The 26,465-nt window shown below is 42.9% G+C and overlaps 2 protein-coding genes across 4 annotated transcripts in view; both read left to right on the forward strand.

Moving 5' to 3' along the window:
* Positions 1-4,318: 4,318 nt before the first annotated feature.
* Positions 4,319-12,552, forward strand: DAPL1 (death associated protein like 1). The gene is made up of 5 exons (XM_041408764.1): positions 4,319-4,355; positions 4,975-5,210; positions 8,674-8,761; positions 10,381-10,444; positions 12,370-12,552. The coding sequence occupies exons 2-5, from the start codon at positions 5,165-5,167 to the stop codon at positions 12,487-12,489; spliced, it is 318 nt and encodes a 105-aa protein (XP_041264698.1). The 5' UTR covers positions 4,319-4,355; positions 4,975-5,164; the 3' UTR covers positions 12,490-12,552.
* An 11,187-nt stretch (positions 12,553-23,739) lies between these two features.
* Positions 23,740-26,465, forward strand: part of TANC1 (tetratricopeptide repeat, ankyrin repeat and coiled-coil containing 1) — a 61,921-nt gene continuing 59,195 nt past the window's right edge. For all 3 annotated transcript variants that reach the window (XM_041403427.1, XM_041403436.1, XM_041403446.1), the window contains exon 1: positions 23,740-23,834. The gene's annotated coding sequence lies outside the window, so the exon portion shown is untranslated. The remainder of the gene's footprint in view (positions 23,835-26,465) is intronic.

Consider the following 26,465-nt stretch of genomic DNA (forward strand, 5'->3'; position numbering starts at 1 on the left):
GAGCTTGTCTTAATGTGGTTAATTCCTCAATTTTATTTTTCAATTTCACTCTATTTTTTAACTACATTCCAAAACAAGGGATAGCTGTTGTCTTAATTGTTTGTATGAGCCATGTCACTGGAGATTCAGTGTGCAGCCACAGTACACTCACTGTCACACAGTGCTGTGTGAAACAAAGCAGGTGTCCCCTGGGGAGACTGCAGCTGTAGCAGTTCTGCAGACACCCAGAGGGCTGGCTCAGCTTGTCAGGGTCAGCTGGTTCACTGACCAGCCCTAGTCCTAGAGCAGGCCAGTGGTACCAGTAAGTATCTCCTCACTGCTTCAGGCCACCCCAGATATCAGTAAGTACCATTACACATACTGTTCTACTGTATAAAACATCACCTTCTGGTCTGTCCAACGTTATACAAATCGTGGGTAAAAGAATAAGACAAGAAGTAGGATATGTAATGTGCTAATTTTCAGCTAGTTCTCAAAGTCAGAAAGATTATGAAATTAACTACCTGCCTATTCATTGGCAAAAAGCAATCGCACTCTGAGAAGAAACTGATCCCCATCAAGATGAAATTCCAAAGGTTGCAACCAAATTCTTTAGAATTCACTCACTTATTCCACTGCCCAGTAATACTTTTTAAACATGGGCACTTAGGCGGATAAAACATGTGATGACAAAGGTATTTCTTTTTAGTCCTTCTGTGGGGAAAAGGAAAAAACCACTATAATTAAAATTAGCCAGTAAGGTTCCTCTGCTTGATGATGTTGCCTTTTACCTTCCAGCACCTTCCAGCCTGGAGACTTCTTTTTCTCCTGTAGTCTGAGAAACAACCAGCATCCAGATCAGAACCAAGACTTGAACTTGTCAGGTTTCCTACAAGAAACAGGCAAGTTTTACAGAAGCCAGACTTATCATCCAGATTTTATCAAATACATAGTATATGCACTAGTGAACAATTACATCAATACAAACCCCACTGAAAACATGTCTGCCTTCACTTCTCCTTGCTCTAGACACTTAACACAAATGATCTCCCTAACATTATTAGCTTTGTGCTGAACTACTACAAAACAGAAAGTAAAACCAAGGGTGGGGGAATTTAAAGCATTATAAACAAACAAAAAACCCCCAAAACAACAACAACAACAAAAAAACCAAAACAAAACAAAAAAAAAAAAAAACCAAAAAACAACAAACCCCCAAACCCAAAAAAAAAAAAAGGCTATATACCTGCCCCAGAATATTTGTTGTCTCCATTGGGCTCCTAGAGCATCTAAAACCAGCTATTATTGAAAAAGGTATTGCCTACCTTTCACTGAGTTTAAGAAAGCAGCAATAGTACTTCACCATTCAGTTGCCAGACATAGAACCAGTATCAGTAGCCACGATTTAGTCATTCTGACATTTGAAAACAAGCAACACTGGAAACAAGACAGAGAAGGGAAAATACTGCAGAGACATGATGTCCCAGGGTGAGGTTCTGACACTTGTATCCCCAGTCGTGTGTTCTGTTGGTGCTGGATGTTATGTTCTGTGCCTTCAGACTGGCTCTGAGCGCAAGGTTTGTTCTGGTTTGTTATCAGCCTGCTCCCCCACGGCTGGGGACAGAGAGACAGACAGTACACAGTGCAGCTTTGCTTTTGGCTTTGCTTTGTGCTGCTTTGCTTTGCCTTGCTCTTGCTCCTGCTTTGCTCCCGCTCTGCTTTTGCTTCTTGCTTCTGTTAGTTCAGCTAAGCGGCCCAGATTTTTCCCTGGACTGTTTTTCCCTTCCCTTTTTGAAGCCATTCAAACCTGCTCCGGACTGGGACCTGGAAACACCGAGAGTTTGAATCTTGTGGCTGCAGCAGCCATCCCCAGCGCCGGAGGGAGCAACAACAGAGCCACCACTCCCAGGAGAGACTTTCTGCATTTGTCATCCTTTTCAGATTGGTGACAGTGTTGCCGTCTGGTACTGTTCATTTTATGTGCTGGGGGTGTTGTGCTTGTTAAATAAACAGGTTCTTTCCACTTCTCTCCAAGGAATCCTTCCCGAACCGGTGGGGCAAAGGGGCTGTGTGGGTTTGCTTTCTGGGGGGCCCCCTTTGGAGGTTTTCTCCCAGATTTGCCCTAATCCAGGACACATGAGCAGTAGATCTTAACAGCAGAGAGATGTGATTTAAAATATGACACATGAGGAAGGATTCCATATGTCTGCATGCTAACTGCTTGTTTTAGATGTGGTCTGTGTCTGGTTGTCACCCCAAGACACTGGTGTATAATTATGCTAATAGCTGTTAGCTGGATTGGAACAGTCTGCTTGGGAGCACAGTGATTCCTGTTCCTGCCAAGTGACTTTTCAAACTTTGCAATCAGCTAATAACCTGCCTGTAGAACACAGATTATAAAGGAGAAATTTCCAGGAAACAGGAAGAGTTCCAGAATGCTGAGAGCACCACTCAGGAAAAATTAAATTACTATTGTCTTTTATCACAGTTAAAATTCTGTGTCTGTCCCTAGGCTTTCCACATCAGCCTCTGTTATGGAAAAAACCCACATTCTGAAAACACATAGAACCATTACAATATAAACTCATCTTTAATTACTATCATTAAAATAAATCTATCCCCAGCATCAGATGAACATCTTTGAAGTTTTGGCATTTATGTGATGGGGAAATGGGACTGAGGATGGCAGGAAAAGCAAGAGATTTCAACTGTACAGTCCCATGGCCACTGAAGGATTATTCTCTTGATGATTCTTCTCACCCAGACAAACCAGTCTAATAATTTCCAAAAGGCAAAAAGTCTACACAAAAACAGAAAAAAAAATCTAAATAAATGAAATCATTACATAAAATCAGGTTTACAAATCTAAGCTGGCACAGTGGCATTGGTGAGGTAGTGCCAAGGGCTGCCTGTCAAGAATAAGGTGCTTCAAAAACAAAAATATTTATATATATAAAAATATGGTTTCAATTCACAGTAGCTTCTGGTTTAAAGATATAGCAAGTGACAAAGAAAATGAAGTAAAGACGGTGGAAGAAAAAGAACAAAAGAAATGGTATATTATATTTAATATGGCAAGAAGTCAATATGAGCTTAAAATTTCTTATTTAAACTAAGTTCCCATGCCTGTCCCAAGAATTCCTAGAACAGATGTACAATGGCACTCAACCTTATTATTAATGCTTTAGGCAGCACACCAAGGCTGTACTCCATGACTGCTTTATGTAAGTAATGAAACTTCACCTCTCCAATTTGTGCAGTAACAAACAGCTCACGTAAACAAACTGAAAAATTCAGTATTTCTCTGCTGGGGCAGAGTAACATGAATATCAAAACCCCTTACTACTGGACTGGCCAAGTACTTCAGAGTAGGGTTCTGTTCTCTCTCCTGCAGGTCATTTTACCTGAAAGAATTTATTTCCCCAATCAAAATTGCCATCATCCACTTCAGGCTAAATGCTTATGGGCAGAGACATGCAGCACTATCGACTTTAATATTTGCAAAGTAAGTTGCTTTTCTAGGGAGGAAATTGCTGCATTTCAAAACTATTTCCTGCCTCACAAATACAGAATTAAATATCAGAGAGATCTAGTTTAGACTGGATGTCCTTTCATTTTTTCTGCTTTAAAGATCCAAGCCAACAGTAGTCACTCATAAGGTGGTGTGCTATAACTACCTACTGGTTTCTTAGTCTATTTTCTCTTCCATTTTTTTTTTACTTCATTTCCCCCTTCTTCAGATTCCACTTAATCACATCCTATTTTTACATTCCCTCTCTCTTTTTTTTAATCATTGAGATCCAATAATAAGACAGTTCCGAATAAATCACAAGACTAACTTTTTTTCCTTCTTCTTTCATGTTTTGCTTCCGGAATCCCTAAAAGAGCAAATTTTTGTGATGACGTGCTTTAGCACAGCATGCTCTCCAGCCCGCTGCCCAGGCACACGCACATCCCCCGGAGCGCTGTAAGGGCACGCATCTCCTGCCCGGCACCGCCACATCCCTCCCGAGACCCGGGGTACCAGGGCGGTAACACAGCATGTCACAGCCACGGACAGCTTTGAGAAAATGACAGCTTCTGTGATGAACATTCCTCCATCCACCGTATCATTCACAACATAGGTGGCAAACATTAAAAGACAATTCCTTCTCTTCTTTTTTTTTTTTTTTTAATAATTTTAAATATCGAAAATGAAAATGTTGAGGAGTTTATGCAGTAAATAATTCCAGATTAGCTGCATCTACTTTCAGTTTTTGTGTTTCTAATATGTTGTGTAAAACGTCAATGTTTGTTAAGGTCATGGATTTTTTAAAAGAGGGCATATGAATGACAATGTTTTACTTGTCTCAAGCAGATGCTACTGATTGAAGAGGGTAAGGATTTACCTCACGAAATCAAGTTCTTTGAAGCTTTAGCAACGTTTTGAAAGTCCCCGCCCCTCATACCGCTCCCTGCGTCTCTCACCGCCCCTCACGCCGCTCCCCGCCTGTCACCTGCCCTCACACCGATCCCCGCCTCTCTCACCGCCCCTCACACCGATCCCCGCCTGTCACCTGCCCTCACACCGCTCCCTACCCCTCACACCTCTCCCCACGTCTCTCCCCGCGTCTCTCAACACTCCTCACGCCGTCCCTCACGCCGCTCCCTACCCCTCACGCCGTCCCTCACACCTCTCGCCGCCCTCACACCGCTCCCCGCCTCTCTCACCGTCCCTCACACCGCTCCCTACCCCTCACACCTCTCCCCACGTCTCTCCCCGTGTCTCTCAACACTCTTCACGCCGTCCCTCACACCGCTCCCCGCTCCCTGTCTCTCTCACCTGCCCTCACGCCGCTCCCTACCCCTCACGCCGTCCCTCACACCTCTCGCCGCCCTCACACCGCTCCCCGCCTCTCTCACCGCCCTCACGCTGTCCCTCACACCGCTCCCCGCCTCTCACCTGCCCTCACGCCCCTCTACACTGCTCTCCACCCCTCGCACCTCCCTTCACAGCGCTTCCCGCCTCTCACTATCGACTTCGTACCGCCCCTCACATCGCTCCGCGCTCTCACGACCCCGCCTCGCCCCACCGCTCCGGACCGCAGAAGGCACTTGCCGCTCGGGTCGGTGCGCGGTTTCCTGCGGGGTTCCGTCGTCCTGCCCTGGCCTGCCCCGCTTGGTTCCCGGCGCTCCCGGTTCTGCCATGGCGCTGAGGAGGAATGTCCCGCCGGGCCGCCGCCCTCCCGCAGGTAGGGGCCGCGGCCGCTCCGGGCGCGGTGTGAGGGGCTCTCCCGCCGCACCGTCCCACACAGATGCAGCTCCTCCGCGGAGAGGAGCGGCCATGTGGGACCGGGAATGGTGGAGGCGGCTCTGTGGTGCGCGGCCCGCTCTCCCCAGCAGGTCCCGCAGCCGCCCCCTCACGGGTGCGCTCGGTCGGCGGGTGTGCGTCTGGCGCCGCTCGGTGATCGGGCGTTATTGGGGGACAGCGAGAGAAATGGCTGTCCGTGTTCAATATGTGTTTAATGTTACAGCCGTATCCCTCGCCTCCTGTAGTAAGGTGAAGAATTTACTTCCCCTCCACCAAGCCCCCCCCACCTCCCCCGCCTCACAGAGATCGATCTCTCTGTGAGGGAGCCTTCGTGCCTGCTGCTCCAGCCGCCGCTCTGCCTGTGTGGCTGCTCTAAGGATGTAGTATGTAGTACCGGGATTTTGAGGATGTAGTAGCGCCTGTGTTTGTTAGGGGAGCGGGTAAATGCACAGAGTGTGAGCAGCTCGTGGGCCATGCCAGGAGCTGTGCGGAGCTGTCTCAAACACGCCGGTGCGTGGGCTGTGTCCCGCCTGTTCTGGGGCACACGCAGAGATGCTGCAGGCTCAGCCTCTGGAGCTGGGGGACAGTCACTGCAAGGACAGCCACTGGAGGCTCAGCCTTTGATACCTGAGGATCTGTCACTACAAGGCTTTAAACCAGTCGGGACTTCCCCTCGGTTCATGAGGAGCAGTTAGTGCCTGAGGAGCACATACTTGAGTGTCTCCCTGCACCCCTTAGAGCGGTTTTGTTTTCTTGGAAATATTTTTTGTTTGGAGTTTGTTTTTTTTTTTTAGCATACTTTTAGATGAATTTTGGATGTAAATAATTCTTTCATCTTGTCTCTAGTCCATTCCTGGATTTTTGTGTGTGCGTGGCAGGGACAGTTGAGCTGTACCTGAAAGGGCATTTAAACAACTGCAGTTGTTTAAAGTACCTTGGAGCAGGTACTTGCATAGTATACTGCAACTTGTAGATTTGCAAGTCTCCAAGTAAGTGTTGGTGAAGCTTATGAGTGACTGCAGTGGGGACCAGCTTGGCCGAGGGGTGGAGGTAGCAGAGTAAGTGGTTTATTCTGACTAGTATTCAGCCAAGCTGTCTTTGTTTTCACTTGGGTTTGTTTTTATGTTGTTTTGTTGTTTGGGTTTTTTGTTTTGTTGTTGTTGTTGGTTGGGGTTTTTTTGAGAGGGGAGCATAAAAGGGAGTGTGCCTCCTTACTTTCTTGTTTTATTTTAAAAATACATGGTGTTTTAAAAATGGAAATTAGTAAAGATTTTGTCACTTAACTGTTAGATTACATGGCTAACAGGTCCCTTATGAAAATAAAAAATTGAACTCTGTATTAAAAGTTTTACATACCTCTCTATTGCTTTGGAAAGCAAATTGCAAAAGAGCTTTGTGGTGCATCCCAGATGCATCTATGTTTAACTCTTCCCCCACCATGGATGTGTGTAAACAGGTGGAACAGCTGTTCCTCGTGGCTAGTTTCAAGTCAGTGCAGAGGTGGAAAGGAAGACGGGTTATTTTTAATCACTAGATAACATTGTTTTGTGGGCCTATTGGTAGTAGACACAATTCCAGACTGTCCCTGTTTCAGTATCTCTTCCCATGCTGGGTATTTGTCTCCTCCTCTCCTAGCTCCCCTTCTGCTTTGTGTAAAGCCTCATAGTGTTAAAATGCCTACCTCTGTCTGGATCTCCTTGCCCTGCTAAATTAAAACTAAAACCAATGCTTGTATCTAGAAATTGCCAATCCTGCATGTGAGGGAAGGTCCCAAACCAAAAGTTGCAGGTCTAGGTTCAGTAACCTTTTTTTTTTTTTTTTTAACCTATTTCCAAAATTTTAGTGGTTTTCCTGTTTGTGGTTTGACTGGTTCCTAAAAAGACAAGAGCCTGTCAATCTTGGGAGAGCACCTAACTTGTGTTGGTGTTCTGGATGAACTTATATAAAGATAAATGATGTCGAGAAGATCTCTGAGATCATGAAAGATGCCAGGGCTTTTTGTATGGTCTGGTTTGTTGTTGATATTTGGTTTGTGGATTTTTAGTTTAGTTTGGGGTTTTTTTACATGCTTTGTCATTCTAGTTTGAAGATGCCCCAAAGACAAAACTTTCACACCTTGTGAGCTGAGGGTATTTAGAGTCTCAATTCTCTTTACTGGTAGATACTTGGAAACAAATGGTTGAAACTTCCATTTCAGATACTTTTAATTTTGCAGTTAGGCTGCCAGAAGGACTGGGTTCAGTCTAGGTCTCCAGTGTGTTTGCAGCTGTAAGATGGCTGGGCAAAGAATTTGCTGCTTATGCAGCTGTATAATTAACTGTATGTACGTCATTTTAAAAAGAGAAGAAAAGCCAAATCTAGCTATAGCATAACTCTGATCTTATAGTGCTGCTTTGGACATGAGTGAGGGAGAATTTTTGTTTCTAAAATTAAACCTGCAACCAGGAAATACAAGGTCAGGAGTCAAATTTGGTAGAAAATGGGCATTAGTTACAGAGGGATACAAATGCATTTTTCATGCTAGCTGGTTGAGTAATTCTAGAAATTCTGGAAACCTTCCCCTATTCCTCCCTCAAATTAAAACTCTAGCCTCTATTTTTCACAATCAGAATAGGAGTCTTGCTGAGAGGTGAAGCAACTTGCTCAATAGGATGAGAAAAGAACACTGAGGTTGTTCTTTCTTGCACTGTTAAAACTTAAAATGCTCTCCTGAAGAGGGAGAAAGTATTTCTTTCAAGAGAATGTTTTACATAACTTTGTTTTCTTTGTTCAGAATTCAATTTTCAGACATACCTCAGAACTTAAATTGTTGTTGTTAGGTCGCCTGTAGCTTAATTAGCACTAATTGGTTTTGTGATTGGCAGATATGTTAATAAAATATAATTAAAAATGTTGGAACACAAGTACAAGATAAGTATACATCTGGTTCTTATCTGCATTATTAAATATATTCTGGAATATCCTGAACTGATCATGAAACCCTTATTGCTTGCTGTTAGTCACACTGTTCAAAAACCTGAAAGTGTTCAGATGGTGGTTTGGTTTTCTTTTTTTGTTTTTAAAGTACAAATCAGAGATGTAACAGTTTCTGGGGAAGAATGCATACTAACGTAGTTAGGTGTTAAGGTTTAATAGAGTTAGTGGTGCCTGAAACCACTCTAATTTCTTGATTTGTGGTATTGGGAAGTTGATTTGAGTCTACTGTGACACAGAATTTTGAAGCCTTTGCTGCATCTCTTTGGCTACTCCTGTGTATGTGTCTGTACAAGTAAAGCATGGAGTTAATACTGAAAGAAGATTCCTGGTTAATGGTTATCCAGGGTGAAAGTGTTCTCTTCTTGTGTATGTAATGTGGTATGTAGTTCTGTAGGTGTTTTTACTTACATTTCACTTTCTTCTTGCAGTTAAAGCTGGACGTATGAGAGTGTCTAAAAAGCAAGAAAGTGGACCTGCTGAGAAAAGTGCTAAACTTCCAGGAAAAGAAAAGTCAAGGTATTACAATGTAGGGCCTCTTCACCCCTGCCCTGTAGTTCAAGTTCGTAGGTAATGATCTTTGAAAACAAACAAAACTCTTATTCTACAAGAGTTTTAATTCTTAAATTATCTTGTGCAATTTGTAGATAAAATAATACTGATATTGAAATAAATATTGACTTAAAAAACCCCAAAACCCAACAACTTCAAAGCCCAAGGATAGTGCTTTGCAATGAAAGGCAAAGGCTGAATCTCATCTCTATTGTCATGTTTTATGGAACAGAAATTAAAACAATGTATTACATACCTGTGTATAAAGGAATAATAATAAAGGAATGCTCACATAATTTCCAGTGAAGTAGGAATAAACTTTAGGCTGCCCCTATTCTGAAGGAAATTAAACCCACATCAGCTACCCCCAAGGAAGAGTCTTATCTCCTGTATAGGCTATACCCCCTATTTCAGTCTAAAATCTAATTTGGCTTTTCCTGTGTGGTGCTTCATAAGGTTAACCAAGCTGCTTTGCCCTAAAAATGAAGGCATACTTCTATTTTGAATAAAGTAACAGCAACCAGTTGATGTGGTCATTAAAACAAGTATTTTCTTGCAGTTTTTTCAAAGACTGAACATTTTTCCTAAATACCTACACTTCTCTTAAATGTCACTTAACAAATGGTTAGGTTAACCAGTATAGGGACATGACAGTAAAATCTGAATGACTTGTGATGTTTCTGAATTTTTTTTTGTTTTCTTCTGGGATTAGAAGCTTTTTATTTTCACTTGTTGCTAATTGTCTGGGTGTAATTTTGCAGCTGTCTTCTCCATAGTCATAGTTACCTAATGGTATAAACAGATCTTAAATAACATATTTGTCAGTGTAGCAAACTGTCAATTGCTAAATTGAACTGTCAGTAGGGAATATCTTGCCTAATCCACAGAACCATTAACTTAACTAAAACAATATCTGCTTTTTCAAGAGTTCACATTTATGGTATTTGGGGTTCATAATGATTATTCCCTACTCCATTTTAAGCTACAGATATGTCAGTGGATATAATGGTATCATCAGAAAATGTGCCATCTGAAGTTCTTCCTGCTGCTGAAGCCAATTATTTCATGTCCACAGATTTGTTTATTTGTGGAATATTGGTAACATGGTGTTATTCATTGGAATGTGGAAAAGTTAATAGGATAATCTTGTGAGAAAAAAGTTCTTGCTTGACAAATAGTTGCTGTGAAAGGAAACACTCTCCAAAAGCAGAGGGTGAATTTTTTTCATGGGTCTAGATTGGAATCAAGAAAATGTTTTGTAGATCAGGATATAACTGCTCAGCTTCTGAGAAGTTATTTCATGGTGTACAAAAAAAATTCCTTTTTGAGATATTCAAGGGTATTTCATATACAGTTTCTTGTATATCTGAATAAAACAGCCTGTCATAGATTCTCTGTTGTTCCATTCTGAAACAGCATGCCTTTTTTGATATTACATAGTTTTTAACATGATGAAAAGATTTAGCTCCAAATCCTAAATTTATATTGCAAAATGTTTTGTATTAAGTCTGGAAAATGAAAGTGACAGATGCTCATATGTTTCTGTGAGATGGAAATGCTAAATACTTTTTTCTTCTGCTTTACAGTGCTGTTGTCAGTTTTGCAAAACCTCAGAACATGGGTGTCTTGGTAGCAGAAGCACTGAACAAAGTAAGTGTGAAAGAAAAAGTCAGGGTTTCTTTATAAATCTAAACATGAAAAAATGTTAAAAAGTGAAATTTCCTTAAACTGGTGTCTGGCAGTTGCGGGTGTTTCATCTGCTACTAAACGCTCTTGGAATAACCTATTTCTGTAGTGGTTGTGTGGCTGAGCTGCTAGATGGCTAAAAAGTACCTGGCCTTCTCTCCTTACTCTGATTCCACTCCTAGTTACTGCAACATGCCCTGGGTAGTTGTGCACACCTATTAAGTTGTTTGTCCTAGAGCCAGTTCTCATAAGCCCTAGAAAAACACTTAATACACCCAAGGATAGCTCAGCTACACTTTGGGGGCATAAAATAAGCAGGATGGCTTCTGCTGTGGTGTTAGAAACAAAAAGGTTTAATAAAGGCAAAATAACAAACAGAAAAACTCGAGCCAGGTACAGAGGTCTGCCCCTGGTAGAAACACTTCACACAAAAGCCCCTCTTCTCCTTTGTTCTGTTCTTTTCTACTTGATTGATCAGGCGGGACTTTTTGGCTTCTATCCAATTAGGTGTTCTCTGGTGTTTGGTGAAGTCCCTGAGGCCCTAGGAGGTGGCTTTCCACCTAACAGTTGAGAGAAGCTTCTGGGCTTCTTTCCTTTTTTGGGGGACAAAGGTTAGTTTTTGCCACTCTGTCATTAGGGGGCGCATTCCTACACACAGCTGTGCAGAGAAGCGCAGCCAGGCACGAGGTGTGTCCTGCTTGTAGAGTGGCGAGGTGCATTAGCTTTAGTGAAGTATGGGGAAGAATCACCAGTGGCATCTAAGTGTCTGGCCAAGCTGGGATTACAGAGCAGAGCAAAACCTTGTGTTCAGTGCTTTATCCCACTGTGGAAATCACTCTGACTTCTATAAGGGTCCAGCAAAAATACAGAGCTGCACCCTGGCAGGTGCAGGGGCCACCAGGGTGGTGATCCAGTGTCCTGCTCTGTGAATGATCCCCGACACAGCAGGCACAGTATGTCCTACTGCTGCCCCATATCTTCTTGTTTCATCTGAGGCCTCACGTCACTCAGTCGAGCACTTTTTGACTTCTCCCTTAGGAATACTATGGGTTCCTGTAAAATCTTGTATCCCACAGCTGCTAATGGACCCTTCTGTTTATCACATGCTTACAGCTCCTGTCCTGTGTCTTATTAGGGTGTTGGTGCAGACTTACACCTGCCCTTTCGAAGAGCTGATTTTGCAAGCAGCTCTTTGGTTTGCATGGTAACCTGAAGATCTGACAGTGGTCATCTCTTTGTTACACACTTGCAGTCTTCAGACTCCGAAGCATACAAGAGTTCCTCATCCCTAGAGCTCAGTGAAACTTCAGTTGCATAATTTCAACACAAGCCTTGTATCAACACTTGTGTTTATAGATTTAGCCTGTAAATCATGAATTTTTGTTTAGAGTTTTTAATGGAGAACAGATACAACTCATCCTCTTTCTCTTCCACCTGTCCTCATCTCCTCTGTTCTGACCCATTGTTTCTAGAATCTTGTATATGAAGCTTCCTTGCTACTTTAGAATATGATAGTTAGCTACTGTAATAATGATGATTTTGAACATGAGAAAATAAGAATTTGATCCAACTTACTGTTAACTCTGGCATACTGATTATTTGCTGTGTTTTCCTTATCTTGGAAGCTCATTCTATGAGCTGCTAAACAAGGGAAGAAAAAAAAAGCAAAAATTCCGTAAAGGTAGTCAGACTAATATCGCTTTGAAAACAGAAATTGTAACTAAATATACCAAGTTACCATGAGTTCTGTCTATTGATCACTTGAACTTTTTGTGGGTTTAGGTTTTACTGCTCCTTTTAAACTACTTTAATAGAACAAAATTTAGAAACAGAATAGCTGAAAATCTATATTCTATCACAACTTTTTTCTCCCCCCTTTAATGTTACAGATGAGCCACAAAATCCATGCAGCAACATTACAAGTGGCTCACCAAAAGCCACAACCTACCTTGGAGAAGTTCATACTGCCTAAAAGAATTTACATTATTCAACAGCCACGGAAATGTTAAGATAATCATGAAAATATTTATATTTACTTAAAAGTGAGTTTCTATTCTATATAGCAGTTAGCACACTGGTGAAGTGCTCAAAAGCTGTGTGCCTTGTATCTTGCTGTGTTTGTGTTACTGACAATAAAATATAAGAAGAGTTGCTAAATGTACTCAGGATTTATTACAATATCATGGCTTCTGTCTAACCTGGTGTTACTGATATGTAGTAATTACTCAATGCCAAAAAGTCTTAAGTTTCACTTACTGTGTGAGTTTTGAGTGAAGGAATGGGAACTGTCAGCCCTATCGTTTTGGGGTTTTTTTAGTTTAATGGTAGCAAAGCTGATGTGAACTTGACTCTAAGAAAGCATGACTGAAAGACATGGGGCTTCTTTCAATTGAGCCTGAGCTTTCCCATGCTGAATGCAGGCCTGAGGCTTACTGCACGATACGTAATTCGCAAAGTCCTCTGAAGGATTTCTCTGCAATGAAAGAAGTATTTTTTGCGTGCATTTCTTTCTGTAAGAAAACCCAGCTCCTCTGCAGAGATCCAGCAAGCAGGAAGAACTGAGTGGAAACAGTCTGTTTGAACCTATTTGGGGCTGGGGTGGATAAATGAAGGAAGTACCTGACTTGGAGCTGAACCCTTGGCGTAGGAGGGCAGGTAGCAGGGAGGAGCCAAGGTGCAGAGAATGCTGTGCCTGGAGTTTGGACTTGGTAGAATGGGGTATGAGACTTAGCACTGCCTGGCAGTAGTATGAAGGGTCAAGCTTAAAAATGGTGAGGAACAAGTGTAAATCCCAATCCAGGCCATGTCCTTGAGCCATGACCTGCTTGCAGTGACAGCAGGGACAATAGAGGGAGCCAGGGGATAACACTGTCCTGCTGCTGGGAGTTGGTTATGGAGCTCCACGGACTCAGAATTTAATAGACTTTTTTTAATTTTTTTTTTTTTTTAAATAGTGATTGCAGAAGAGTATTATCCCAAAACTGATTCTTTCACCCTTTTGGTGTGCAAGAAATTGATCCCCACACAGAGTGGAGGTTTTTGATTTGTTTACAGTTGTGTGCAGAAAGGGGTCCTGGGTGGTGAATTGTCAGAGCAAGCATGGAGACAGACGAAGGCAGGCACACCTATAGATTACGGTCTCAGGCCAGGCAGATCTTACTTCACTCCATGGTTAAGCTGCTCTTAGCTTCTCTCTGTTTCAGTCTCAAGGTATAGTGCCCAAGAAGTCATGGAATGTGCTGAGTGAGGAGTGGGCTCTTGGTAGGCAGAGGGGGCTGAACTAGGGATGTGGCTTTTACTATTATAATTATAATCTAATGAGGAAATTTCATGGCAAGGGCAAGTTCTCACCACAGAAGCAGTCAGTCAGGGGGTTTGTTGGCCCGTCACATAAGGCCCTGAATAAGAAGGGTGTGATCTTTTTATTCCCTCCCCTTCAAGGACCTAGGACATCAGTTTTCTGTTTTCACCATTCCTGTGGCTGTTGCTCCCATTGCTTAACTGCTTTGTTCTCTGTCTTATTATTGGGAACTTTGTTCCTGTTATTCATCAGCTCCCCACTTCCATACTTATGATACTTCTTATACGTATTATAAGTCTCACTTTAGAACTGCCACATATTTTCCTGAAAGGAATCACGGGGTGACAGGTAAATCAATTGCTTCATGATTTCCCAAATGCAAATACATAGTGCTACAATTAAGACAAAGCATAATAGGGTGAGTGTTAGGAAAACAACAAGGTAAAACATCTCGTTTAAACTCCCTGTAGTGATGGTTAGTGACCATCTGAAGAAAGTGTCCTCCCACCCCTGTGCTCTGTCTCATTTCACTTGTTCCAACCCTTGTGTGCTTTCCACATCACGATGGACAGTAATCAAAGTATTTTACCCATTCTTCTGAGCTTGTTTCAGCAGTTATTGCAGATCATCCTGCTGTAATAATTTTCGTACTCAAATGAGATTTATCCCAACAGGGATGGGCAGCAGATCTTGAATCAGCATATAATTATACTGCAATAGCTGATATAATGTGACAGGAGCTGAATAATTGAAATCCCACCCATTGATTTTGGTGAAATTGAGAACACAAACATTAGAGTAATGATCTGTATCTACAACAAGGTTATCTACAAATATGAAGCCACAAATTGTTCTCATATAAGCACATCATTTTCCAGTATATAAAATTACAGGTTCATGAGCTTCATCAGGATGGCTTTCAAAATGACAAACACTATTCTGGATCCAGACAAATGTCAGGGCTCTGGTGTTAGTGCACAAGTGAGTCCCTGTTCCCATATAGTGCATGTGCTAACACTAATGGTTTGCCATTCCCCATGGGCACATGTCCTGTGCTCCGGGGCAGGGTTTGGTTATGATTCAGGCCTAGAGCAGTGGCTGAGTGATGGACACCGAGGCTCCTATATGGATTAGTGCCAGGACTGTGCTGTTGATGGTATTATAACTGACTAAATGCCACCAAGGCTGGAATTCCTTTGCAAATTCAGTCATTTTTCCAAATTACTTTTTGAAGTTCAGTGGGTGAAGATGCCCACTTCAGACATAGCTAAGAGAAAAAGAACCTTCATCTTGGTTTGTGCCACGTTTCTTCACCTTCTCTTAAAATTGCTACTGCTGCTGTTGATTGTATCCACAGCTGAGCTCAGACATAGCTAAGAGAAAAAGAACCTTCATCTTGGTTTGTGCCACGTGCCTCTGGGATCAGCTATGAGCTCGCTCATTGATTCTTTCCCACTGAGGCAATGTGTCAGGTAAGAGCCATTGATTAGTTTCTAATGCTGGTAGAGAAGACCACAGAGGGTGTTGCAATTTGCTTAAATCACTTGTGGTTGTGGCTCAGGTTATTTATAAGTACTTCAGCATCTGTACAATTCAAAACTCCCAAGTCCCTGTGGTTCCAGTCAAAATTCTTCTTATTCCTTGTGGGGTTTTGCCAATGTAGCCAAGCTAATTGTCTTGCATGGGAAGCACTTAAGGATGGTGACCACATTGGTTTAAGTGTAGAAATATCTGCATTACTAGTTCTATTTGTTTAAGAAACCAAGATGGGTTAAACAACATTTGTTGCTGATCTGCATTTTTGATCACATAGTCTAATTTCTAAAATTTGTGGGGATTGAATTTTCTCATCCTTTTTGACTGGGGCAGATGTAATTGTTTTGGTTTTAGTAATATCTACCTTGAGTTTAAATGTTAGTCCCACATTATGGTGGTCCCAAGGTCATAACAAAAACAGGTTTAACTAGGATAACATTATACCAAGAATCCCACCTTTTGGTGGCACAAAATTTTGAGTTTTTTGCCCTTGATTCTTTTGTACTATGAAACATTGAAATCTGAGTGGCTTTCCCACGTGTAGATCCATTGATCATTTTGCACCATATCTGAATTTTTTCTTTCCAAGAGAGGAACCCAACTATATCTATCCTAATCCTACCCATGTTCTAAATATGCTTCAGCTCCATGCATAACCAGACTAGTGAAATTGTACACTAAAATTGTATACTTAAATTCATGCTTAATGTGCAAGGTGGTACTCAAAAAATGGTTATACTGTCAATGAGGATTCTTTTAAAGTGCACTTTTCACATGACTGCAGTGGAAAGCTATTGCAAATAGATGAGACACTCCTTCTAAATTCAAGGGATCCTGGGAAGGTTACCCAGAGTTAGTGTTGCCATTTAACACTAATATCTGCATCTTTTCATCCTTCCATCAAATGTAAATACCCTTGTGTTGATTAAAGATTAAATTATGATCACAGGAGGTGGTGATTAGTAGCATATGCAATAAATAATTTGCTTACACCTTGAATAAATAAAAAAAATTAAAATACTTCTTCTCCTTTGAAGACAACTGTTACTTATCTCTGATTCCATAACTGACTGATAGCCCTTGTGAAATACTATCAGTGTTATCCTGGACAACAGCAGCAATATACTTTATTGGTGTTGAAGTTGTAGCTATGGGATTTGGAAACCAGTCTGCTTTTGTATTGTTTACAGCACACTTCTGTTCCCCAGGCTGGCTCTATGGCAGTGAATGTTGTTATGAATGTCAGTGAACAAACAGGACTGGAGTCGAAGCTGTCCATGTGTGAAATGACTATCCATGCTCTCAAAGCCAAAATTAGCACAGCGCACTCTAATGTCTCGGTGGGCAATACACGCTCCCTATACAAAGAATATTTGTAAAATCTTTAGAATTCTAATCTTTGTTTCTTGTTTCTGAAGGAAATCCTTAACTAGGGAAAAGTTGTAGGATCTGATTCTTCAGGCCTTTATGAACATCACTTTGTATGAAGCTGAACATTACTTAACTGTTTAAAGCAGTACATTCGGGGAGGAGGGATGTGCTTGGTGTAGAAGGGAGCTGTAGTAAATCCCTTTTGTGGCATAAATCAGGCAGTCATACAGGGATTGCTAAGGATGGAACCGTTCTGTTAAAAAGCCCTAGGCGCTACTCTGTGCTGTGCACACTTGGCAAGCGCAGTCCCACAGAGATGAACTAAGTACATTCAGTAACTCGAGTTTCTGGCAAGACCATGTCTGTGGGCAGACAGGAGTTGTGCAGCCCAAGTGTCTGAGCTGCATCAGTCTGCCCAGCCCAACAAACCCAGGTGTGCCCTGCAGCTGTACCGGGCTCCCGTGTATGCAGAACGCTGCTGCAGGGTGCTCTGCAGCGCCCAGTGGCCTGCCAGAGAGCAGGCTGCAATGGAAAGCATCTTGCAGGTGCTACCTGGGTGAAACTTTCACATGTAAAAACAGGTCCAGACAAGAACCTAGGCGGTCTAGTTTGATAAACTTTGTTTCATGGCCTTGCTAAATGTAGAGCAGGTGCAATCTCCTCTCCTGCTGTAAGATGAATCTTGCAGAGCAGGAAATCCTGGCAAGTGTTCTGTTCCATGTCCTGCTTGGTCAGGTGGTGTCCAGTTTGTATTTGCACCATCATTGATGATACTGTGATGAGGGTGCTGTGCCTTCTGTTGCAGGGAGTTTGTTTTATTTAGTTCAAGCCATAATAATTAGCTTTCATTATTTAAATATCAATTGCCACCAAATTCAGCACAAAGAACAAATACATTAGGTTTGCTAGAAAAATCAAACCCTTGCAGGAAGACTGTTTTCAGGCTTTTCATGGACTATTTCAAACAGTGCAGGTATTCAGTGAGAAGGACATGATTTCAGGAAAGTATTTCTGCTCCTGATCTTCATTTCACCATATTGGAAGACACAATGTTGATTAATATGCAGTTGTTGTTAGCTGTAGCCCTCAAAACACCTTACAGAGATGGAAAGCCAAGGGACAATGAAAGCTGTGAAAAGAGATTTCAGTACACATTGGTTGGTTCAATGTCTTTGTCAGCTTGGTAATGTCACATGTGCTGTTTGATGGCCTGAGACACACATGATCTGTTGGACTTCTCTGCAGGGAGGAGTTTCCTCTGGGGCAAGGCAGAGTCTCTGCCCTTAAGCACTTGTTGCTCCTAGGTTGGGTGGTGCTGGGCAGAGCTGCTTGGGAATTCAGAACTGTGCAGCCTGTCACTGGTCTAGCAGGAGGCACAGGATATGCTGTTCAGTGCACAGACCAAGGCCCTAATTGAGACAAAGGGACTCCTGGCTTTTGTGTGAAACTGCAGCAGATGAAATGGCAAAGAAATTACACATGGCGAGACTAGGAAGTTGCAATAAAAGAGAACTATAGCACAAGACTTAATTTTAATAAACAAATATTAGCTGCTGTTTAAAGCCTTTGTGTGTTCCAGGATGTACTTGTTCAGCCTGTTCCTCTCTAAGTGGTATGCATAAATCTGCAAATCATTTCAAGCACAGTAACCTCTGCCTGCCATAGCAGCCCCAAAAGTCCTGGTAAGTGGTGCATACATAAGCCAAATAATTTCCTGAGTTCACCTTTAATTCCAGGATAGAAGACTTTATTTCTACAATGTAAAAAAAAAAACCCAAAACCCAAATTCAGTGGTCTAATCAGAGTCATCTGCCATACTTATATTGTTCCTGTTGTGTGCAATTCCCACACCATGTTCCCAGGAAGGCACCTCTTGGTTTGGAAAATCTTGCTGTTGTTGAATACCCTTGTTTTCACATGTTGTCATTCCTCCTCTTCCCTCCTTGCACCTTCTCGCTGCCCTTTCCTCCTCAGCCTGCACAGGACAGCCAGCTGGTCAGGTGGCTGGAGGAATGTGTACTTCTATAGTATGTTTATGGTTCTTGTCATACATGGCCACAGATTCTACTCATTGCCATTATGCCACTCTTGCTCAATTTTAATGAAAAACTTCTAGATTATATTATTTACAGAAATTTCAGTCTGACACTTCATTTATAATGGGCTACCAATGTTTAATTCATTCCAGAATTGAAGAAGCTCTGAAGTCTGAGCATTGTTGAGTGTTCAGCTAACAGGCACTCTCCAACTCTCCAGTTGTTTGTTAAAGCAATTTTATAGAGGTTTATAACTCATATCAAGAGAAGCTTATGCAGTTTCAAAGGTTATTAATTATTACATGTGTACTGGATTTGCCACAAGAGGTTGCTGTATGCCTACAGCTTGTTCCAGTTCTGCCAGCTGTGCTGCCCTCAGAAACACTGCTGTTTTCTGTCAAGGAGGTACATTTTAATCTGCTGGAAAAGTTTCAAAGAAAAAGAATAGATAAGTTTATAAAAGCCTCATTTGGTATTTCATGGGGGACATGACTACCTAGAAGCTGTGAAGATACAAAGGGCATAATTCCATGGTAACAAAAAGTGGTATCAGACTCCCCACCCTTCCTCCAGTCTCTGGGTTCCCAGCTGGAGTCAGGTACAGGTGAGGCAGCACAAGGAACAGGAAAGAGTGCAGACTGTGTTGGTGTTGGGTACATACAGTAAGATTTTCTCAGTTTGTAGATGCTTACATAGTATGTTTCTGAATATGGTCACTTCATAACAAATTCATTGCTCCATGAACCAGGCAACATTAGAAAGTTGGATATAGCATCCCACAGTCAACAGTTACGTATTGAGGGATGAAGTTTCTGAACCCCTCTCTATACACAGTGCATTTCTTTTATATTTGGGCCTGACTTCTGTAGAGCAATTCAGATAGTTATGTAAAGGAATTATTAAGACTTTTCTTAAGTTATGATAAAAATGTTTTATATAATAGGTATCATTTTAGTTGCAAAATATGCAGTTACCATATACTGAAATAGAACAGTCACTAAAATGAAGATTGATATTAAAATGTAAATTCAACCTTCTACTTTCATTGATCATAACTTTCTTAAACTCCTTCTAGTTTAAATTTTTCACATTCAGTATGTTTTTTCAAAGTTAAAGAGAGAGCTGGAGCAAACTGAGCTACCTTTAAGCTATGTAAGCCTGAGATACTTGTTTTTTATATGTTATAATCAAGAAATATTAAATAATGAAAAGTAAGGTTATCTATTTTTAAAAACAGCTGAAATTGAAAGCTTTTAATTTGGTTTATTCTGTGGAGCTCAGCCTTAAAAAGTAAAAGGAGTCAAAAAGACAAATTTAGACTGATTTTGCTGAAGCTGTTCACAGGTGCCAGCCAAAGGTGACGTGGGTGTTGCTCGTCTCTGGTGCATTTGAACTCTTCTCCAGTAAAGTCTGTTGAGGTTTCTGTAGACAGTAAAAAATGTAAATGTAAATGTTCTTTATGTGCTTGTAAATACATCACAAGGAGCCTTCCAATTAAAAGTTCTAGCTGCTGGTTCTAACATTGGTTTTGGTGCCTTGAATTGTAATGAATAAAAAGGATAATAAAGGGGGTGACAGGAAGGTGGCAGAATGCCCTAAAACTTAAGGAATTCAGGAATTTGGCTGGCAGAAGTGGCTACACTGCATGCTTCTGCTGGTTGAAGTGCATATACTGTTCTAATAAGCTTACAGCTCACAAATAGGGCTTTTTTTCCCCCTTGTCTCATGCTCTGCCAGTGAGGAGGTTCACAAAGGAAACTGGGAGGGAGCATAGCTGGCACAGGTGACTGAAGCTGACCAAAGGGATATTCCATACCATAGAATTTCATCCCCAGTCTGTGAACTGGGGGAGGTACCCAGAAGGGCCTACCTAGATTTGGGAAGCAGGGGGACTGGCATCATTCAGCCAATGGTGAGCAATTCCATTGTGCATCACCTGTTTTTTCCCTTTTTATTATTTACCATATTACTGTATATTACTTTATTTTCAATTATTAAACCGGTATTATCTCAACATACAAGTTTTACTTTGATTCTCCTTCACATTCCACTGGGGTAGGGGTGAAGAAAGTGGGTTGAGGGAGCAGCTGCATGGTGTTTCATTTCCAGGTGGGTTTAAAATCATTACAATCTACTAGCTTAAAATCAGTAAATTGAGGATTAATACCAAATTATTATGTTGCATGAGAATGAATCTGCTGGGATAAAAGCATGTACATTGAATGGAAGCCTCTAAAATTTATGAATTACCTTCCTTGAAAGCACCTTCCAAAACCAAGAATTGGAATAGTAGGTTAAGATGAGAAGCATGAACTAACATAAACAACACTGAAGCTGAGCTGAGAAAGGGAGAAAGTCTGATTTCTAATTTCTCTAGCCCCCAGCATATATGTTAATACAATGAACACTGCTGCCATTATATTTCACTGTGATCTGATTCCTTTTTTCCTAAAAAAAAAAAAAAGCTATTAGAAGCTTGCGTGATAAGTACGAGACTGAGGAGAGCCATAACCTTTGAGAGAAGGAAGAAGGAAGAGGTGAAGAATTTCAGTGGCTAGGAATGGATCATCTGAACAAATGAATGGAAGGAGCAGAGAGCAGAACAGTTAAAGTAGAACAGCTGTGAGCTAAAAACTTCCCAGAAGGAAGATGAAAAAAACTTCCCAAACTACTGATGAAAGCAAAAACCTTTACGTTCCTGATATCAAAAGCATTGCTCTACTGAGACAAATTGGGAAGCACTAGGATCCATGGTGAGCTTTCCTGTGAAGCAGCAGGACCTCAATCCAATTGACTGTAAACACTATTTCAAAACTTCTGGGTACATATCTAGAGGAAGAGAGTGCCAGCGCTGGACCTGCTGAGGAATAGATCCCACAACAGTGGAGTCAGAGCTCAGTTTCTTTTCTCAGATTTCAGAGACAAAGACAAAATGATAAAATGCTGCCCAAACTTTTGGTATTTCCTCTTAGAAGGAAAATTCCTTTATTTCCAGATATAGGCCTCATCACACTGGCCAAATGCAGGGAAGAGAATGTGATTGAGAGGGTTCTCCACTGGAGAAAAGACACTATGCTGCTGGCTGAGGTGCATACAGCATCCTCCCCTTGTTTTGGATCCAATCTTCAGCTACCAAGTTGCTGAAGTGACAGTGAAAGAAGAATAATGTCACTAATTGCTGTTGCTCATCAGCCTGAGGGCTTTGTCTCCGGTTCCTCTGCTCTTCTGACACCAAACAAGGCAGTTATGGCCAATGTTCTGCAGAGAATGTGCTGCTTGTGTATCAGCCTGCCACTTCTTTCTGAACACATACATGGATTGTCTTTGTGCTCCTTACAGACACATTGGAAGACATCTTGTGAAATGCTTGCATAGGGTAGAAAATGTTCTAGAATTCTCTGGCACTGTAATTCTGCAGTTAAATTCAGATTTGTTTTGTCATAATGAATTACATATGAAAATCAATCAGAGTTTGCATGGCAGAAAACATCAAATCCTTTATACATTTATAAATGTATTTTGGATTGTCCCTACATTTTCCTTTTTGGTGTGAGGAGGATTCATTTTTGTATTTAATTATGTGAAATTGTAGAGGTTGTGTGTAACAAGGCTAAGCACTTTGGCCTCTATGCAGGGAATAGCTGCAGTATTGGACACTTGGGGTGGAAGAAGCAAGCAGTTTCAGGTTGGGAGAGAAAAACATGTCAGCTGAGTGTTTCTGCTGACATTTTTGATTGATGTGCTCATAACAATGGCATGCAGATCAGCACTGCTAAACCTGTGTTATACTTCACATAGTTAACACCACCGGGCACTTCAGTGCTAACCCCACTAAGACATTTATCTATCTACGTGTGACATTCCCAGCCAGAGATAATGCTCTTTGGTGGCTGCTTTGGTACAGCTCATTGGGGTTACCATGGGTGCCCCACAGTAAAATTACCAGCACCTCGGGTTTTTTCTCATAAGCTACCATCTGAGATGTCTTTGTGAGGAGCTAAATAGTTTAACAGTCTTGCTGCCTGCCATCATCTTCAGCCTTCAGATCAGTTTCGTGGATTTCTTCTGCAGTCTCTCATTCTTTGGTATCTTGGAAAATACGGATGGATAGACCGGGAATGCCGTTCACTGCTGTATTCAGAGGTAATGCCACCTCTACATGTCTTGCTGATCCCTCATTTGTACAAGTAAAGAACACACTGGCTTCTTTGGGAGCAGCAGCACTGATGTCATGTGGTTTTGCCAAGGCAGCCCCATACCCTTTCGAAGGGGCTGCCTTTCCAGGGTGCAGTTTGTCTTTTTCTGTGTTGTGGACAGGGCCACACTCCTTGTTCCTACACCTGGCATTTCAAATCTGGCTGTCTGAAATGCCTTGCATGGTCCAGTTCAGAAAGTAACTTGGATCAGTCTGAGATCTTCACAGAATCACAGGATGGGTCCGTTTGAAAGTGACCACCGTGGCTCATGTGGTCCAACCTCCCTGCTCACTCAGGGTCATCCCAGAGCACATGGCACAGGATTGTGTTCAGACGGTTCTTCAATACAAGCACCTGTGGAGGGAGACTCCACAACCTCTCTGGGCAATCCGTTCCAGACCTGCCTTTATTACTTATAGTATTTATATTATTTGTATTCCACTCGTCTTTTGCCGTGTGCAGTTTTTATAAGCTCCGATGCGATTACTTTCATGTTCCTGATGGAAGGCTGCTTTGGTGGAAGTGGATGTTCTCCGGTGCGGGGCTCGGGGCAGGAGCTCCCAGCCCCGAGCTGTGCCGGCGGGCTCTCAGAGCAGAGCTCAGCCGGGCAGAGCGCACGGATGGCGGGGCGCTCCGAGCAGCGCACGCTCCGCGGGCCCGGGCCCGGCTCTGCGGGGCGCTGCGGTCGGTGTCTGTGGAGCGGCCCCGCGGCTCGCGGAAGGGCGGCTCGGCCGGGCGGGCACCGCGCTGCCGCGCCTCACGCAGCGCTCAGCCCGGCCCCGCTCCGCCGGGCGCTGCCGCCGCCCCTCCCGTGAGCTCATCCCGCCGCCGCGCCTGCCCAGCCCGGAGGAGCCCGGAGCAGCCCGGGCTGGGCCGCGCGCGGAGCCCGAGGCGAGGGGCCGGGCCCGCCCTGGGTGAGACCTCCCTGCCTCTTCCTCTCCTTCCCTTCTTCGCCCCGCGCCCGGCGGGCCGGGGGTGCGCGGGGTCGGCGGGCGCGGAGCCGCCGGTGAAACTTTCTGGCGGAGGAACGTGTGCGGGCATGTCGGGCAGGCACGGGCCGGGGCCGGGGCCGGGGCAGGGGCAGGGGCAGGGCGCGGAGGGGCGCGGCCGGGCCCAGCGGGGTGGCCCACGGCTCGGGGGTGGCCGGGGCCGGTCAGGTCCGGGGGAGGCGCTGCCCGGGCGGGGCCCGGCCGGGATTTCCGCCTCCCCGGCCCGCACTGTCGCGTTTCGGTGACTGGGGCGGTTTTCATGCCTTTACCAGTAAACATCTGGGGGGAAGGAAAAAAAAAAAAAAAAAAGCTGCTTTCTGCAAAACTTGGTTTCTTGGTGGGGCTTGGTTTCGGTATTAGAAGGCGAGGAAGAGGCGCTGGGAAGAGGCACACGGCCCGGGCAGAGCCGGGCTGCGGGGTCGGCCGTGCGCGGGCAGAGCCGGGGGTGGGATGGGGTGGGATGGGGTGGGATGGGATGGGATGGGGTGGGGTGTAACACGTGCGTGTCTGTGGGCAGCAACCTTGTTTTGACGGCTGGAGCAGAAGGGCCTGCCCTAGAGGTCATCAGTGTGCCTGCTGGAATCTCAAGCGTTAAATGATAAAACGATAACTTGATTAGTTTTTAATATGTGAGTTACTGGTAGTGTATAGTAACAGTGTATTTTAAAGCGGACTTTCTTAAGCTTTCTGATTTCTCAGTATTTGTTTGCCATAGTCTCATAATGCATATTTGTTGGATGGGGGACTGGGTCCTGACTTACTGTTTTCAAAAGTAGAACGTGGCTGGAGACATCTTAGTGTGAGGTTGGACCCCGGGGATCAGGGAGGTTTAGCTGCCCCTGGGTGTGCTGCAGAATGTGCTCCCTGCCCGTGGGCCCCGCTCTGCAGCCCCGCGGGGCCGGTGGCAGTGCACCCCCTGCTCTGCCTCACATGGCGGTTCCTGACGAAGGCAGTGCTTTTGCAGCATTTAGAAAGCTAACAGCTGAGGATGTGGGAGGCTTACTTTGGGCTTCTGTGACTGCTGGGTGTAAAAACAGTTGGCAGGAGGTTTGTTCACTGGTCTAGAGTATTTTAAATGTTTTACTCATCCAGCCTACTTCAGAGTTTTGCAGGATTATTCAGTATGTGCAGAAGTCCTATGTTACCTCGTATTTTTGATAGCTGTTGCTTAAAAATAGCCTGATACTTGAAAATACCAGGGAATTAGGGAAATAAGTGTGATGCCCTGGATCCTAGAAAATTTCCTCCCGCTGTTGTTTAATATACAGTGGCCAAAAATGAACTTTTCCCATTTGTTCTGATCTGCTGTGTAAGTCCCATTCAAGTGAAAAATGGTAGTATATTATTAAATAGTGCCAGTGAGCAAGGTAAACACAAGTATTGCTTCTTTTTGCCACTGCTCGGATAATGTATTCAGCGCTTCATTTATGCGGATGCTCTGAAGTTCTGGTTGCCTTGCTTTCTCAGTGTAGCTAACCATTGGAATGTCCAAATGGTGATGAATTATATCTGCTTTAGAGCCAAAACATATTTGGTTCATGGCCAGAGTTGCTCAGCTTCCCATAAGAGCATGTAGGAAAAAAGACATTTTGTGTGTATGACCACAGTCCTGAAGTTGATGCCATGGCAACTTTGTGATCTGAATTATATGTTGGAAGGCAGCTGAGCAGTCTTTGCAGAGGTGTTTGTTTTTCTTTAGCTGAACTTCTTCCTCTTATCAAGATTAAACCTTTCTTTGAAGGTGAAAGATTATTTAGCACTTTCAAACTCCTGTGCATGAAAGAACATCAGCCTCATCTGTTAGTTATTTATAATGACACCTAAAATACGTGTAAATTGTAATTTATATCCATTATTTTTAAATTAAGGTTTATATGTAGGGATGCTGTTTCGACTAAAAAGTGGTATTTCAGGCTCTCTCAGGAACTAGATCTCAATGTTTTCCAGAAAAATAGATAAAGGTCAGCTTTAGCTTTTGTGTGTGGGAAAGTCTGAGAAAACTGGGTTAGTTCAAATCTTTTTGTTGCTTTCAGCTCCCAAGACTTGATGTGGAGGTTGGAGAGTTTTTTTATCACAGAGCTGTGGCAATGGAAAAAAAAATCGCAGCATATGGCCTAACAAATGTGTAAGGTCTTATTTCTTAACAATATGTTTGTGTATAGGAAGCACCACTGTTAGAAAACTGACCTCTGAGTATTGAAGGCCTAGTGTAACACCAGGCTGAAGAAACCCCAGAAGCAACCTCTGGAACATCTCGTGATCCTCACTGCATTTGGTTTTGTGTTTAACTTTAGTTTGATAAGTGCATCTTTTTTTTAAATTTATTGTTATAAGTTTGTTTTTGTGGAGCTTTAACCTCTCTGATCTTATCCTGAAGGGAAGTAAATAAAGGGATCAGTTGCTCATTAATGCAGAATACCTATTGTGTGGTCTAATGTTAATATGTCTGTCTCTTACTATCCTTTCCTTTTAAAATTCATTGTTTAGCATGACTGAATTAATCCCTTAGTATTCATTGTACTTGAGAGGTTCTGTAGAGGTATTTCAGCATGCTTA

This window comes from Onychostruthus taczanowskii, unplaced genomic scaffold (assembly GCF_017590055.1).
Source record: "Onychostruthus taczanowskii isolate IOZ18803 unplaced genomic scaffold, ASM1759005v1 scaffold10, whole genome shotgun sequence".
Lineage (NCBI taxonomy): Eukaryota > Metazoa > Chordata > Aves > Passeriformes > Passeridae > Onychostruthus > Onychostruthus taczanowskii.